The sequence below is a fragment of the Aplysia californica genome, unplaced genomic scaffold, assembly GCF_000002075.1.
Source record: "Aplysia californica isolate F4 #8 unplaced genomic scaffold, AplCal3.0 scaffold01182, whole genome shotgun sequence".
Classification (NCBI taxonomy): Eukaryota; Metazoa; Mollusca; class Gastropoda; order Aplysiida; family Aplysiidae; genus Aplysia; species Aplysia californica.
Window position 1 is genome coordinate 139,912 of NW_004798452.1, and position 17,274 is coordinate 157,185.

The following is a 17,274-nucleotide window of genomic DNA, read 5'->3' on the forward strand; positions in this document are numbered from 1 at the left end:
GTAAAGTCCAGAAGCTCGGCAAAATCGCGGTCCTGACCGAAAACTTCTCCATCCACGATGCCATAGCTGGGGACACACAAACACAAATACAGACACATACACGAACACACACACAGGAACATACATACATGAACACACACACAGGAACATACATACATGAACACACACACAGGAACATACATACATGAACACACACACACGAACATACATACATGAACACACATACAGGAACATGAACACACACACAGGAAAATACACACACTAATAGATAAGAAAAGGTAGAAGCAACGAAATAATGCTGATGCAATATATACACGATCAATCTCTTTCAGACCTCCACCAACAGATAAGCAGTTTTTTTTTTAAGTTGAAGAAAGAGATATATTTCAAGTTTCTATTTTTTTAAAGACATATACACGGACATGTAAATAAATTAGACAAACAAAAATCAGGACAAACCAGCACTTCACACACTCCAAAAAAAAAAAAATCTCGGAAACAACACACTTCACCCAGGTGGGAATGGGTACCCGGCTATAGACAGCAAAAGATCTTGTCAGTTTGTTAGTGTTTGAGCGCTTAATCAGCTGCTTGCACTGTAAGCTTCCCGGGAAGCTGAGAATGTGTCGGAGTGTTCTATGGTCTGCTGGGGTAATAATATAGTGTAAGGCGCATAGAGCTTGCTGTTGAGCGGGGATATGCGCTATACAAATGCTATTTATTATCATTATTATTATTATTATTAACACAAACCATGGTAGAAGGTGAACCGGCCGTCGAGTCTTGGCCAGCCCAGCCTTGCGTAGAACAGCCTCCAAGTCCCCACCAGCGAGTCGCCACAAGTAGAAAACTTCAGACATTGAGCGGCGAGACAGGTGATCATCGCTGAATTCTGATGGAATTTTAAAACGCTAGTTTCAGCGTGACAGAGATCACAACAAGATATCTTCAAAAACAGTCACAGTGTCTGAAAATTACCTCTTGAGTTTTAAAAATAATCACCACAGTTGCTGTCATTATACTTAATATGTAAACTGCTGAGGTACTAAGTCATGGTGTTAAATATTATGGTACTGTCTTTAGAATAAAATACAAAACTGTGAAAAAAAGAAACATCTGGAAGTAATGCCATAGATATCCATAGATACTCAGAAAATTGAAAATGGAAAGAAGAAGTCAAGATTGAAGTGGAAGCTGCTTCTTATCTCATCATCAAACTCTTTAAAATCGGTGAATTCGTCACAAGTCCAGTAAATACAAAGAGTTCCCATCTTGGAAAACGAACAGAAAAAAACCACAGAAGGCAACCAAAAATTACAAAAATGTCATCAATATTTGCGGTTTTAGACTGACTGCCACCACAAATATTTTAAAACTAGTTGGGCCCCCTTTCGATGAAAGAAACGATCTGTGCTTTAATATCAACTAAAAGTCATTGGCCTCCTATATTTGCACTCTACTGGAATGGGGCAATAAATCTTGAAAGATGCAAAAAATTAGAAGGTCTAGATCTATACTCTCAAAACAAAATGCGCCTCACGAAATATCACTTCCGGATTTTCTAAAATTACAGAGACAGAAGCGTTGGCCTACAAAAGCGATCGGCGAAATAAAGAAATTTAGGTTTTTTTCAGTAAAACAGTCTCAAAACTGAAAAAACCAAGGGCATCATGATCTGGAGAATATTTTAAAGAATCTTTAGGCGAAAACCGCAAGTCGATCGATGCAGCCATTAAAAAGCCTTTTGAATAGCAAAATTCGGCCACCACAAATAGATAATAGATGACCACCACACACATACATGCGAGTGATCACAATATGTGCCTTGGTAGATAGGACCATCCATTACACATAATGGAGTGACCACTCAACCCCCTCTCACCATTCTCAATTGTCTCCTCATAGGTAGGGAGTTCCAGATCCTTGCAGCGTAATTCAGTGGTGCACATTCTCACTTCCTCTTTGTGTGGAACCTAAGGAAATGGAGAACTATGTAAAGATAGCAGCAGAGCACAAAACGTTTTAAAGAAAAAACAATTTTTTTCAGAATTAGATCTAGTTAATTTCCTTTTCATTACTAAACATTTTTTTTTACAACTTAGTTCGGTTTTTTGTTGGTTTTTTTAAAACAAAAATGAAATCTACACCAAGGGCAAAAGCAGAGGCACAATAACTATGATATTTCCCCTAATACTACAATACTAGCATTACAACACAATATTTGCCATCGTTCAAAGATAGTGAAAGAGAAGTTGGAAACAATAAGGAACAAGAGTAGAAGTGCAGCAAACATGACAGTAGTACAAAAACAGCATAGAATTATGCCAATGTCATAAAAATCCTTGCTTTAACAAAGCTAAGCAGTTGAACTACTGCCACATATGAAAAAAGAGCAAAAGCAATAACTCAATCAACTATCATAAGCTTTTTGGAAAGCTAGGAAAAGACAACATCAACTCACAGCCTTCATCCTCTCATCGCGGAACAGTGGATGCTGTTTAAGCTCTGATGACTTTGCCCTGGTCAAATAAAGAAAAACAAAAGCTCTAGGTCAAGTGTTGGGCAAGGAAATCCTGGTTCAAATTGCTGGCCATACATTCAAGACACAGGAGACCTTAATATCAATTTTCTCAGCGTTGCCATAAAAATTTAGTCACATTCAAATGCATTGAAACAGTAGATTTTGGGTTCAAATGGCTAGAATATGAAAAGAGGGGAAAAAAACGAAGCACTATGAAAAGCTCAAAGCTTTTTCAATTTTCATTAAATGAAAAATCTTTGACAAGGAAAATCAAAAGTTCCTCACTAATCTCACGGCTCAAAGCGCCGAAATAGATATAAGCCAGTTCGCTTTTGCCAGTCCCTGAATACTAAACTAAAGCTGGGTATGTCTTTTATCTTCCATTTTCTTAAACGAGAGAGAGAGAGAGAGAGAGAGAGAGAGAGAGAGAGAGAGAGAGAGGGAGGGAGGGAGGGAGGGAGAGAGAGAGAGAGAGAGACAGAGACAGAGAGAGACAGAGAGAGAGACAGAGAGACAGAGAGAGAGGGAGGGAGGGAGGGAGGGAAGGAGGGACAATAAAAGAAACACTGCTGCCAACAATGAAAGTCTTGTCAAAAGCAGAGTACAAGTACAAGGCACAGCACACTGCGGAGAGGAGAAAAATGTTTAGGGAAAGATCAAGAAAGTAAGGACCTTCAATCTGTCAAATTAGCAACAAAATACACTGCAGTCAACAATATTGTCTGTATGTGTGTATATCAAGCATTATGTCTGTGTCTATGAGTTACCTCTTAGCAGCGGACACAGTCAGGCACAGTCTAAGCACATCTCTCAACTCCCTGGAAGTTCCCTGAAATGCACAACATTCATCATGAAAACATTCAAAGTGAAAATGATACTTAATAGTCTTGTTGTAACTCTCTTGATTGAAAGTTAATAATTAAAGCAGCCAAAGTAAACTAAAAGCGATTACTTTATTGTTACTGTTTATTTTTACCTTTTGCGAAAAAAAAAAAAATCACATGACTTCAGAATAACTCCTTCAGCCGGCTTGTTTATTCAATCCTATCATCTCAGTCCCACATGACGGACATACAGTGAGAGCAAATGAGCTTGCAACTTGAAAACCAACAGTTAGTTCCTTTTGAAAAAGAGAATGAATGTGCAGTCTGTATCCTACAGTTTTTCTTTAATACATACAAAACATGAATATCAACACTGGCAAAGGAATGGAGTTATAAAGCCAGATAAACTAACTTTGTGAGCAAAGAAAGCAGCTGAACAGTTCAGAGCCACCCGGTGATGAGACCAGAGACAAAAAGCCCTACATCATGTCAGATACTTGCTGCGAGTCTTGCTAAACGACATCAACGAACATAAATGTGAAGAGTGCAGACAAAATGAGTTACTTCTCGGGATTTTAACCTTATGGAAATAGACACATCACGCTTACAGGTGAAGTTTTTACAATTTAGAAGTATGAAATAATAAAAGGAATGTTATACTTTAAAAATATGGCATTAATAGATAATCAGCAGATTTGACCCTAGCGTCAATTTTTGGCCAATATCTCTATTTGTGGATTGCGACAAGTAACTCGTTTTTTTTCAGTTCAAATTACAAATGGAGAATCCCAATTTGAAAACAGAAAAAAAAGCAAAGAATCAAGACTTGAGAGAGAGAAAAAAGAAAATATAAAATAACGCCTCATCATACACGCATTTTAAAGTCTTTGTGATAAACAAAAAGGGCAGGAAAGTGTCAAAACAGAAGAGGATTCAGAACTCTGAGACATAAAACTGCACCAGATATCACTTTAGTTATACCTGTAGTTTGCTGGCAACTGTGGCATCTTGTTGGAAAATGTCTATGGGGGACATATCTGGAGATAAATGAATAAATATGTATATATATGACTACATTGTTGCTGCAAGATTCTAAACAGCTAACCCCAAAAATGTGGTTTTAGGTTTTTTTCCTGAATTCTGACTGACATCACACAACTCATTCTATAAATAATTTTCAGCCAGATTAATCTATCCATATAGTCACTTCAACACTGGATTATAAATAGGTAAAATATGTATGATGGCCTTGATTTTTAGTTTTTGCACTCTCCTGTAAAATTCACAGAAACCAAGTTAGCCATTTAGAATTTTGCAGTGACGATATGTAAAAATCTTGTCTAGACTTTCATGAGGTTCAAAATTATGTACTACCCATGAAACAAGCAAACAAAATAATCATAAATAAATTAACTACAGACTTTGCATGCATGAAAAAGAGAACATGAGGGAAAAAAATGACACCTTTTTTGCTACAGGGAATACCTTATCACAGGGGGAACTGTCATCTTTTAGCTACTGAGCAATGACATCTCACTGGAAAGTGTAAATGACATTTTTATCATGTGGGGAAAATGTCATAGGAATATGCAGTAGGTAAGGCATATTCAAGTGCACTCGTGTGTGACCTTTCTCTGAGCAAGATGGGATAGAGGAAAAAACACATTCATTAAGGAGCAAAGCCCTACTCACCAGATTTGATCATTTCCACAATCTTGTGTAGAGTTTCCTTGATCCCTAACCTTGCCCAAATTTCCTTCCCCTGAAACAAAAAGAAGATACATGTTAATTTACAAAAAACATTACATATTGTGATTGCGAGACAGAAACACTGTACTTACATTCCTGCGTCAACTCACGAGCAGGAGAACATGTGAGCTTCAGTGTCGTGGCGACTCGCCTGCGCTGGCCGGCTCAGATCACATCGTCGGGCTCTCGGAGGTCACTTTGCCGGCAGCTATGAACCGTCAGCCACTATAGCCTCAAGTACCGAGACGGAAAGAAGGGACTCGGACAGAATTCACGCCTCGCCTTTATACCAATGTTTTAGCGCCCCAAGTGTCACGGGGTGGCAACCCTGTTCGGCCCGCTCAGCGCCCCCTAGTCCCATGGGCCCGTAACTCTCAATTTTTGATTACTCCAATAACATATATCACATAACAAGCTTGTCCTGAAAAACATTACTCCCTTAATTAAGGAAAAAGACCTTTGGATTTAGATCAAGAAAGAAAATCCTTCACCAACCACCCTCAGAACATGTCTCAGCAATAGTTGTTATTTCTTATCTCTGTAGGGAAAGAAGAGATATGTTTGGGAACAATCATCGTCTGACATCCAACAAGACAATAATAACCTCGAGCAGAGAAGATTATGTAAATAAAAAAACGTCAGCTTTAAGAGTAATTCAAAAGAGGACACTTCTATCCAACTAGCAGACATAGCCTTTCTGGAGAAAGAGTATACATCTTTTTCTCAAATACTCGATTCCTATGAAATAAATATCCATCTATCTTGAATATAACTCAAAATATTTACGACTGAAGCAAGGGAGGTCGTCTGGCTTCAGTGGTGAAATTAGCAAGAAAGAGGCCGCCAAAGTTTGGTAACTCCAATGGTTAAAGAGTCCTTGAAAACAGAAAACAGAAAAATGACATACTTCGGGCCTTTAATCAACGTTTTTCAATAACATTCACATGGAAATGTGTTTTTATATAGACATAAAGGAGGTTGAGAAAAAAAAAAATTCGATAAAAATTTTCAAGCTGGTGGAAAAATGCCTGTTTTTTCTGATTTCTGTGTTTTGATCAGCGCCTGATTTCACCATGCTGTCTCACATATATCATTAGCCTCCCCCCCAAACAACAATCAAACGTCCCATCTGTCATTCAACTTACAAGAACCAGCTGGAGAAGGATGAGACCAAACGCCCAGACATCAGACTTGGGCCCAGAAAGCGGCTGGACGCAGTGTCCAGTTTCTTCATCCACCCTGACGGGACCAGAACACAGCACCTCTGGGGCCATGTAGCGAGGTAGTCTAAAGGAAACAGAATACACCAGTAGTTTGATCATCCATGTTGTGTGCACGTGAGTGTACGTATGAGTGTGGGTATGTGTGTGTGTGCGTGTGTGAGTGTGAGTGTGTGTGTGTGGGGGGGGGGGGGGGGGAGATTACAATATAGTGAGACAGTCTAAAACACAGAGAACTTCAATACAACATTACAAAGAAACCAAGGCAAGTTGTATTGATAGTAAAGCAATAAAATCTTATCTCAGTTAAGGAAAGAAAAGAATCATCAAAAGGAAAGAAGTCCTTTGTTATTCTGCCACATTAACAGTAACAACAAAAAACAGCCTTAATAAAAAGTTCTACACATTGTCCTGAACTCACCCAATTGGAAAAGAGACATCGGCTCCGTAATCAGTCATGTAATAGAGCCCATGCTCTGACAGCTTTACATTTTTCTGCAAAAAAAAATAAAAAATACAGGAAAAATGAGCATATCTAAACCTCAGCTTGAGATATTTTGAACCTCTGTCAAGGACAGGAAGGGTATTTATAGATGTACACAGTGTTTGTACATCATGTAAAAATAAATTGTTCAAACGAACTGCCTCACAACTGTACAAGGAATTTGTTGAAAAAAAAAATCATTTATTCAGAGCGTCCATAAGTAAGTAAATAACTCACAAAAGAAAAATAAAGAGCATTTATATTCTTGTCCATGAACATGTGATCGTGAACACCCACAAACCCCCATCATTTCGGTGACTGACCTCGACATCCAGCAGAACATGTTCCACACTAAGGTTCCGGTGAACAACGCCGTTGTTATGGAGATAGCACAATCCTTCCAGCAGCTGGTAGCCCACACGCACAATCTCAGACTCCCTGGTAACAACAGTGGGCCAAAATGAAAAACTTCAGCAAAAATCAGAACACAGCAATAAACAACACACTATCTTTTTTCTTTTTTTTTGACGAATGAAGAACGGACCAGGGTAGAACGGACCTTAGTGACATAGTCTTTTCCCAAGGGATAAAATACTTCCTTGAAATTTCCACCCCAGCAAAAGTCAACACTACATGCTACAATAAATCAAATGTTTTATAGTCCGACTACTGTATTTATAATTGTGGAACGTAATCTCAAGTGACATTATAGAGACTATGCTAAGCTACGAGAAATCAGGACATACGTTTCTATATTCCCACAAGTGAAAACTTACCCGATACTTCCCTCTTTCTTTATCAACTCCTTGAGCGAGGAGCTGTGGTGCTCTGACACAACCAGCATGCATTCTGACAAGAGAAGATAACAATCAATATAAAGTAATTTCACCAAAATTTAAAATGTACACAATGTGTGGGAGGAGGGCGAGGACTAAAAAAAACAACAACATATTTGACACTTGACATGTCATTAAGTGTGACACTCTGTAAAAGGGTTGTCGACTTTATTTCCATTACATTTTACATGAATAAAATAAGACTATATTTCTCAATTCTCCAGCATTCTTAACGGCAGCCTGTTTGATTATAACAAGTATAAACTTGGGAGGGAGAGGTTTTATGAAAAGCTGTGGAGGAGTCAAAAAGATTTTATCACTTTAATATATACAGATAGTCAAACAGGTTGAGTTGTATCGTCAAGAAAACAGTAAAAACAAACAGTCAACAAGAACAGGCACAGCCTACCATGTTTTGTCTTGCTGATGTCCAAATACTGACAAAGCCTTGGGTGAGACAGCGTCTTCAGGAACTGGAAACGACCCAAGATCTTCACAGAGTTTGGTGTCAACGGTAGTCCATTGGCTCCGCATTTGTCATTGGGGTGAGTTGCGGCATAAAAAGTCCTGATGCCAAACCCGGCTGTCCCAAGAGCTGGCATATTCTCAGGCGGATCTTTGCCTTCAACTGGAAAGGGAGGCATTTGACACCATACCATGAATCATTTAGAACAGATTTAGTTTGCAGACTAAACTGGAATGATCTCTTACCTCCAAAAATCTTAGTAAAATTTGACATTGAAACAATCCATCGGTTTCATTATCACCCCTCTTTAATAATCATTGTGTGGCGACTAACCTTATGTGTTGTTATGTGTAGTAGGTGAGTTCATGAGTGAGAGTTCAGGGAAAGTCGCCAACCTGTTCGAGTGAGTGTACGAATGTCATGTCTCGTCAGTTGTGATCCCACGCAAAAGCAAATTGGGCCTCTGTTTGTGCGAACCACACGGAAGGACAAGAAATCCAGAACGTAGGAAGTTTGAGTGCTACATTTTCGATTGCCATGATTGTGAGAAACGTATCGCCTTTACTAGATTCTAGGTTATGCTAAATTAAATCTAGATCTCTAGACAAGGTTACCTTAGATCATGTCGGGGTCACCAATGTAGCATAACATGTCCTTTCGTTTAGCAAAATATTAGAACGCGTAGAAAGACAGCGAGCATAAATCCTGTTGTCACATGAAGCGAGATACACACATAAGGCCTCAGGACGAGACATGACATTCGCACACTCACTAGAACAGGTTGGCGACCTTCCCTGAACTCTCACTCATGAACTCACGTACTACACATAACAACACGTTAGTCGCCACAATTGGGTTAAAAACACAGGAGCCCCAATCAACTTTACTAAAGAAATTATAAGAGAAAGAAAGTACCCTCCAACCCCCGGCCCCTTTCCACTTGCACAGACAAAAGGAGAAATAATTTAAAAGGACAATACATCATTTGAAATAATAAAACATATAGATCTAAATATAAGGCGCAGCCTATCATTTCTTGCTTTAACTTTAAAATTTTAACACTAAACAATGTAAAATTGAGAAAAGAGCAGATGTCTTTGTGTAATGGAAAAAGAGTAAGGCACAATAAACGCAAGAGCCAATAAATTATTGTTTCATTTCCCAAGCGCTTCGAGGAATCGTAGAGTAAGGGGGGAGGGGGGGGGTGCATCTTCGTTTTTCCAACCAATGGCTCGTTTTCCAATTGTCAGTTCATCATCAGTCACCACCACACAGACACAACAGTGGTCAACTTCTTATGTTTTGTTTTGCTTACCAAACTAGCTTACAGATCCGACATCATAACTGAATCAACTGCTTTCGAAAACAATGGGAGAGCTTCCATGGGTCTTTCTACGTTTCCGACATAAATATAATCCAAGGGACAGTTCAAAAGGGGTGTGTTGCTGATGATGAAGGAACTGAATTGACAATTGGTCAATACTCAATTGGTTTGTTTTGTGGCAGAAAGGTATATTTTTTAACATACCAGTTGCGCTTTCATCAAGAACGACTACTCTGGACAACAAAAGGGCGATTGCATGGCAAGACATCAACAAAAATTGGTCCGGTCAGACTAGCACCAGCTGGAGCTAGTTTTACGAGTATGTCAAATGCAATTTAACTTGCATATAACATAGATTTAGATCTTGAACCAAGAGTCCTCACTTTTCAAAAATGAATTGTACATCAAATGTGATTTTTCTGTTGTCGGCCTGAGATGCTGTCATTGCAGAGCAGAGAGGAGAGGACTGCAACTGCAGGCCAGCGCGACCTTTTTTGGTTTTAGAAGGCCTCCTTACTAAATTTAGAGATCTAAAGAACAGGGGCAGCTTTTTCATCGTGTTAATTTGCACTACTTTTCTAATTCTAAGACAGTATGGTCTTACTTCAGTGCTGTGGTTTTCTCTGAAAGTGAGCACATGGAGCTCTTATTGTTCAATTTCAGTCTCAATTCTCAGAACAACCTGTCCAAACATTTTCACTTAAATTTTACTCTCTGATCTATTTACTACTTCCTTCTTCTTGGTTTGAAGTACATGAACAAACTTGAAGTCTAAGTGTGTAGTGTGTTCATACTAACCTTTCACATGGAAGACTATCAAATTGATACACCTAACTTGTTCTTAGTACAAAAGTAAAAGTCGTCAAATTTGTTTCAAGAGTTTTACAACTCCAACAACGCCTAAGCTAGACTAGACCCAAATTAATTTTTTTTACGTCTTTGTAATTGAAGAATCAAGTCTCCATGTTCTCTACTACCCAATGATATGTTGTACCTTCTGCTGGTGTGTTGTGGGTCTGTAAATTCACCCTGCCCCGATACATGGGCCTATTTATTCTGATTGTATCTAGATTCTAGATGTGTAACAGCAGCAACACAAGTAGACAAGTTTACAAATTGAATGCACTAAACTTATTTTGTCCATGTGAAGTAAGCTTACTAAGAGAGAAGATATTCATTAATTCTTTTTATCTCTGTACAGCTTGATTTTTGCACCGTCTTTTGATTCAATGAATATATGGCTATTGTGTCGAAAAACGTATTTCGTTTCTTGTCTGTTGCAGATGATTGCTGTACACCTGAACAGAACGTTGCAAATCTTTGGTAGATCTGCTGTTGAGTCTTTGAAGACAAATAATCTTTTGCCGACATCATCCTTTTTATGTTCAATACTCACTAACAGGTTAGTTTTGGAAGTTGTAATAATAGTAATATAATTCATTTAAGTTTATTGAATTACTATTGACCTCGTGGTTTTTTGTCTCCCACTATAAATTTGCAAGCTGGTGATAATATAAGTGAAAAATTTTGGACACATAATATGATATCGCATGTAGCATGTAGTTCATCTTTAAAAAATATTGTTCAATTTTTCCTCCTTGTCTTAAAACTTTATCACTAAAGATTTTTAAACAAGTTGAAGGTTGGTAAAATTTGAGTGGGTTCTTTCTTTTCTTCTTCAGCTACATCCTACATGTTATGCATAATTTATAAATGAAATGTCGTCAGGAGTGTATGAGAATGTCACGTCCATTGAATAACTCTTTACTTCTCAAACCATTCTTATATACGGACGTAAAAGTTAGAGTCAAACTTGCTCTAACAGCCAGCTATCAAAGACAATCACAAATGATTACTTCTTACTTCCGTCTGGGGGGTTTTTCTATACAATAATAATGACACTGTTCAAGACATGAACTTGTTAACACAATCCTTTTTCTCCTCGGTATTGGATGACTGTCATGGACAGCATGACTGTGTGTACTTACTATGCATTGTTTTCTTTCCGTTCCGCAGAATGGCAAGCTCGGCTGACCTACAGAGGATCAAAGCTCGTTCAGAGGAAACGGATCGTATCCTGGCTGAGCTACAGGGCCAGATAGAAGCTGTTAGAAAAGCTGCAGGTACAGTTGCTTGCTGTTGATTGTGCTGTGAAACACAGAATGTACATTGATTTAAGGAAAACCCTTTCACAGTATTTGAACTCACTCAGTCCCACCTAATGCCCTGTGAAGACACGAACCTAACTCCAGATGAAATTCACACTTTAAGAAAATGTTATGAAAGCTACCAAACGTGATGAAAATGTGAAAAAGATAGATTATTTTTTTATACATGATTGAAGTTTAAATTCAAAATGCTGTCAATGTTTAAAAGCCTTTCCCTCATGTATGGGGATCATTCACAAATCAGTTCTAATTTGGCTTCTCTCTTCTTCTTCCTCATCCTCTTGATTGCCTTCATTGTCAGACTCCACAAACAAATCCCCATATTTGTCTGAATTTTCTTTCTGTCCTCTCCGGTCTCTTTCTTTCACTGCTAAGAATATTATATGCTAACTTCCTTTATTTTGTAAGTTATGCTTTTAAATATTTTTTGTCAGTATTTGTTGTTGACACAACTATGATTGGATCATTAGATGAAAAAATTGATAAACTGATTTTTTTTTTTTATGTTGTTTAAGCAACACTCAATGTTTGTCAGATTTTTTGCTCACATTGCCCTGAAGCTGGCCATTGCGCCTTGTCTATTAGCATCTTTTTATAACTGGTGGATTCCCAATGTAGGCCCAGTTTAGCGCTTCGAAATAAAATGTTAATAAACTGTTTCTGGGCTCTGGCAGTTCTTTTGACCATTTACCTGATTCATATACTTTGTTACCTTCACAAATAAATGTGTTCCTGGTTTCATCTCTTTAAAAATCAGGTCTTATAATAGCATCTTGAAATTAAATGAAATGAAAATATACAGGTTGGAGGCTTCTGTTACAGTACTATTTGCAAATTTCCTTTGAATGTAGTACATTTAAAATCAATAGACATACATTATACGAGGTACAGTGAAGTTGTAGATAAGTCTAATTGGATTGTTCTTCTCTTTCAAAATTATGCCAAAAGGTGTTAAAAAATGTGCTAGGCAGAGAGCTGCTTGTTACTGAGGTGCTGAAGTGACTGAGTTTTATAAATGAGTGCATTTGATTGAATTCCTGATGAAGTGTGTTTACTTACAATGAAATGAATTTGTCTTTATCCGCAGTGAGAGAAGCGGGTCGCGGGGAGGAAGAACAACTGGTGAAGGAGAATGAGGCCATCAGGAGAGAAGTCTTGGCTTTGAAGAAGGCTTTGGCCTTGGCTGAGATTGGAAATGGAGGTAAGCTATTTGTGATGTGTGTGTGGTGAAGGTGATATTAGTTTGAGGCGCGGGGAGTTGCAGCATACAGTGGTTTTGGGTGTGAGTTTTTGGGATGTGTATATGAACAGATGCTTGGTGTGACAATGTGTTTAAGTGAGAGGCTCTGTGGGTGTGAGGCATGTGCAAGGAGATAATACTGACAAATTGTGTATGCAAGTGAATCACCACTACATGTAAGATACTTTTCAATGAATGGATTAAAACACTTTTCTTTGAATTTTTCATACTGATTTATTCTTTTTTTGTTGTTCAGTGCGACAGGTGAAAATGCCTACCAAAGGAGATTTGTCTTCTCTTTCGGCCTCAACTGCATCGGCACCCCCTGTCGTCAACGGCAGCTCTGCTCCTGCACCTGAGAAGAAACAGCAAGCGAAAAGTGAAAATGCAGGAAAGAAATCCAAACCAGAACAAAAGCCAGATGCTGGCGGCAAGAAGGCGAAGACTGAGAAAGGAGGGAAAGGCGGGAAGGGAGGAGCAGGAGGAGGTAAATGTCTTGTTTAAAAATCTTTTTTTTTCTGGACTTCTTGGGAGTTGTGGAATAACCTCCAGCATTGAAGAGATATTATATTTACCTCAGACTCTCTCGTTTATGAAAATGTAAAATTTTATGAACCTAGAAGTAAAAAGTTCTTCATCAAACTTTGGAACAATTTGGATTTAGATGTTAAAATGTCTCTTTCAATTAATCACTTCAAATCAAAGTTGAAGACAATGTTTTTCAGGAAATTGTATTTATAATGCTGGAACTTTATATCTGAAATATCAGGGGAGGGGGGGGGGGGTTGTTTTTTTAAAAAATGCATGTCATAGTGGTACTGAGCTTCAGAGCTTTTTTTGTTGGTGTTGTGCCACCACGGAAATTTTGCTTCAAACAGTAGATGAAATTGGTCATGAATGATTTTATATTTTCATGCCAAACACAAGGATTTTTTAGGTCAAGAGGAAATGTACGCAAGGTGTCCCTGTTTTTATCATCTGTGATTATGCTTTCCCTTGTTGAAGATTTCCTGTAATCGTGTTTTCCCCACCAATAGATAATCGATAATTTGAATCCTTATTTGATTCTTTTATAGAAGAAGGAAAGGCAAAGAAGGCTGGCGCAGCCTCTGGGGGAGACAATGCAGATGCTGCAGTGGACATCTCCAGACTGGACCTCCGAGTGGGCAAGATTGTGGATGTGGAGAAACACCCCGACGCCGACTCATTGTACGTGGAGCAGGTGGACCTGGGAGAGGGCAAGACAAGGACAGTGGTCAGCGGACTGGTCAAGCATGTGCCTATCAATGCAGTGAGTGTTCTCAATTCTGAGACCGTTGTTTGTTTGTTATTATTGATAATGTTTTAACTGGTTTATATCGGCTTTCTTTCTCTGCTTTCTCCTGCTCCTGTGTTGGTGCGTTTGAGAATAATAGATCCGCTGCTCACCAAGTGCCACATCTTTAGAATAAACTTTCAACTTCTAATTAGGCATTAAAGTCATTAGCAAATAGAGTCAGTATTTTCGATGGCCCCAAATTGGAAAATATTGTTGCTGCACTACTGTTCCTCAACCCATCAGCTCTTTTTGTGTTCCTATTTTAATTTTGTCATCTTTATCTTGATGTGTTTGTTTCATCTTCACCTCCTATGATTGACATACAATAATACTCTGGCTTAGGGAAGTTTATAATGTTAAGCCACAATAAACTGGCACCTGTGATTTAGTGATTTGGTGATTAGCTGTTGCACACAGGATACATAAGTTTGATTCTCGAGTGGGGAGAGTTTTTATTGAGTATCTTGGTCTTTCTGCTGGGTTTTTGTATCACTCTCAGCTTAGGTTGGCCCTGAGAGGCATAGTTAGAAGCTGGCCTTCTAAGTGATTGAAATTGTGTCAACAGGCAGGGGCATCTTTTTTAGTCACAATGAAAACTTTGTGAGATAGATCACAGAATATTTAACTGAAGATTATTGCTTACTTTTTTTAAAAATAGAGTGGAACCTGCTTTAGCAAATCATTTGTCCAAGACAGTCAGCTGTATGAACAACCACTTCCCACATCTCCCATTTTGCTTTTTCTATATTTTAATGACTATCTCCAAAAGAACCACCTGCCTAAAACAACCACTTTTTTCCTCAGCAACAATAGGTAATCATGTTGGAAAAGTTTGATTGTGTATTTGAAGTCTTGGTAACTTTGGAAAATGTAGGCTACAGCAAATATTTGGCATACTTAACAGGTTTTGACACTTTTTAACCACTCTTGGTTCTGTGTCTGACTGACTGTCTTAGTGTTCAGGACTTTTTTAACCACTTTTGCTTGTATGTGTCTATTCCTGTGAGTGTAGATGAGGGAGAGGATCGCCGTGTTCATGTGTAATCTGAAGCCTGCCAAGATGAGAGGTGTGCTCTCCGAGGGCATGATCATGTGTGCCGTGGGACCAGAGAAGACAGAAATCTTGGTCCCTCCCACGGACTCCGTAATCGGTGACCGAGTGAAGGTCCTCGAGTTTCCAGGTGAGACAGGCAGGATTGCGATTGTTTTGGTGATATTCTGTACGTTGTGGGCAGCTCTGTTGTTCCTTTACTTTAAGACCAAGCTGGTGTGGGTTTTTTTATCAGTTGGTTGGAATGGAGAAGATAAGTTCGTGCATGTAGCCATATTATCAGCCTGGGCTGTCAGGTATGGAAGCAACTTCATTGAGTCTTAGTTTTCTCATTTACGTCTTCGGTGAAAACTAGTTATTTTCCTGATTTTACTGAATTGAACCCCCCCAGGAATTTCTCTTTTTTCACTGAGTCTTAGTTCTTTTTGATTTTCAATCTAGTTTGGCCCAGCAACGCCTTCAATGTAACTGTGATGAGGGAATGTCAGAGAGTGATATTTCCTATCAAACAGCAATTGTCATCTCCCCACCTTTTTGTTGTATGTTATTCTCTTGTAACAGTTTTAATCTTTGGCACTTATAACATATGACCCATTTGTGTTGCTAGCGCCGTAAGACTAAACTAAAACTCTTGTGTGCTGCACATTTTGTCTTGGTGTGTCTCTTGCAGTAGTGGTGTTTTTACATGGGACAACACAGCTGTAGTTTAAATCAAGTCCCAGTTCAGGTTTGCCCTGTGGAGTTTTTTTTATTATGAAGGCTCAGTGCTGTTATGTGACTGGAGTCTTTTATTTTAACTCTTATCATGTCCTTGTCTTTGCAGAGGAAAAACTAAAGCTTTCATGGGTGGTTGGTGAATGCTCTGGTGTGATTTGCTCCTTCTTTCCTATCGAACATCTATGGTCTTTTTTTCTCCTTCATCGTTTCTTTGTATGTTACTCTGTTGTAACACCTCTTTATCTTTGACACTTACATCTGACCTATTTGTGTTGCAAGTGCTGTAAAATTCCTATTAAAACTAAATTTAAATTTCTGTTTTATTTTGACGTTTTGTTAGGAACCCCGGATGGACAGCTCAACCCTAAAAAGAAAATCTGGGAGACACTCAAGCCAGATGTGCGAACAAGTGCCAGCCGAGTTGCGACTTACAAAGGGGCGCCACTCATCATTGAGGGCAAAGGACAAGTTGTTGCTCCTACCCTGGCTGACTGTCAGATCTCCTGAGCACGCACCATATCTCTGTTTTATTTCATGTTGTTTCTCAAAGCCATTTATTTTTTTCTTGAATCAGTTCAATAAATAAATAGCCAGAAATTGGACCCCGAAAATTTGCTGAAATCTTTCTTTTTTTATGTATATATGTACACTTTGTTGTTTTTTCTCTTCAAGATCTGCTCTCAAATATTTCTGTGTTCTGTTTCCATATTCAACCTGTTATTCTTATGGTATTATAATCTGGGACCTGTTGGTTAGCTGGAAGGACAGAGGAGCATTCTCTCGAGTCTTCATTACAGTAGTATTACCAGCAGTCTGGAATAGTGGATGTAAAAGTAAAAGGGTGTGGAGATCAAGATCTTGTTGAAGAATTATTTGGACAATATTATTATTGTCATGTATGCTTGCAGCAAACACAAGAAGTGGGAGTGGCTTCAAGTTCATTGGGATTAGGTTTGGTCTTCTTCTCCTTCTCCTCCTCCTCTTCCTACTTCTTCTTCTCCTTCTCCTCCTCCTCCTCCTCTTCTTACTTCTTCTTCTCCTTCTCCTCCTCCTCCTCCTCTTCTTACTTCTTCTTCTCCTTCTCCTTCTCTCTCCTCCTCCTCCTCTTCCTACTTCTTCTTCTGATACTCCTCCTCCTCCTCCTACTCTTCCTGTTTCTTCTTCTGCTACTGCTGTTTCTGCTACTGCATTCTCCTGCTGGGTCTCAGAATTACCCAGTCAAATGTAGGTTCTTTGTGTATGTGAGAGAGAGAGAGACATGTGTGTTTCTGTTTTTATCTTTTTTTTTTATGGATGAGACACACACACACACATACACACACACACACACACACACACACACACACACACACACAT

At 38.7% G+C, this 17,274-nt stretch overlaps 2 protein-coding genes across 3 annotated transcripts in view; one reads left to right on the forward strand and one right to left on the reverse strand.

Moving 5' to 3' along the window:
• The window catches only part of LOC101855159 (TBC domain-containing protein kinase-like protein), a 22,011-nt gene extending 12,441 nt beyond the window's left edge, over nucleotides 1-9,570 (reverse strand). The window contains exons 1-12 of the mRNA XM_035973383.1: nucleotides 9,416-9,570; nucleotides 8,044-8,262; nucleotides 7,575-7,647; nucleotides 7,122-7,236; nucleotides 6,736-6,809; nucleotides 6,240-6,381; nucleotides 5,038-5,107; nucleotides 4,327-4,382; nucleotides 3,289-3,350; nucleotides 2,462-2,519; nucleotides 1,883-1,973; nucleotides 754-892 (exon numbers count right to left, since the gene is read on the reverse strand). Of these exons, the coding sequence (XP_035829276.1) occupies nucleotides 754-892; nucleotides 1,883-1,973; nucleotides 2,462-2,519; nucleotides 3,289-3,350; nucleotides 4,327-4,382; nucleotides 5,038-5,107; nucleotides 6,240-6,381; nucleotides 6,736-6,809; nucleotides 7,122-7,236; nucleotides 7,575-7,647; nucleotides 8,044-8,236 (1,073 nt within the window). The 5' untranslated portion in view covers nucleotides 8,237-8,262; nucleotides 9,416-9,570. The remainder of the gene's footprint in view (nucleotides 1-753; nucleotides 893-1,882; nucleotides 1,974-2,461; nucleotides 2,520-3,288; nucleotides 3,351-4,326; nucleotides 4,383-5,037; nucleotides 5,108-6,239; nucleotides 6,382-6,735; nucleotides 6,810-7,121; nucleotides 7,237-7,574; nucleotides 7,648-8,043; nucleotides 8,263-9,415) is intronic.
• A 4-nt stretch (nucleotides 9,571-9,574) lies between these two features.
• Nucleotides 9,575-16,529, forward strand: LOC101855392 (aminoacyl tRNA synthase complex-interacting multifunctional protein 1). Of its 2 annotated transcripts, none has more exons than XM_005112101.3 (8): nucleotides 9,575-9,743; nucleotides 10,708-10,826; nucleotides 11,441-11,547; nucleotides 12,680-12,793; nucleotides 13,089-13,319; nucleotides 13,909-14,123; nucleotides 15,163-15,331; nucleotides 16,259-16,529. In XM_005112101.3, exons 2-8 carry the CDS (start codon nucleotides 10,708-10,710, stop codon nucleotides 16,423-16,425), a joined length of 1,122 nt encoding a protein of 373 aa, XP_005112158.1. In that variant the 5' UTR covers nucleotides 9,575-9,743; the 3' UTR covers nucleotides 16,426-16,529. The 2 variants fall into 2 exon arrangements, with proteins under 2 accessions (XP_005112158.1, XP_005112159.1); XM_005112102.3 differs by lacking the exon at nucleotides 9,575-9,743 and adding an exon at nucleotides 9,826-10,053 and having other exon boundaries at nucleotides 16,259-16,511.
• The last annotated feature ends 745 nt before the right edge of the window (nucleotides 16,530-17,274 follow it).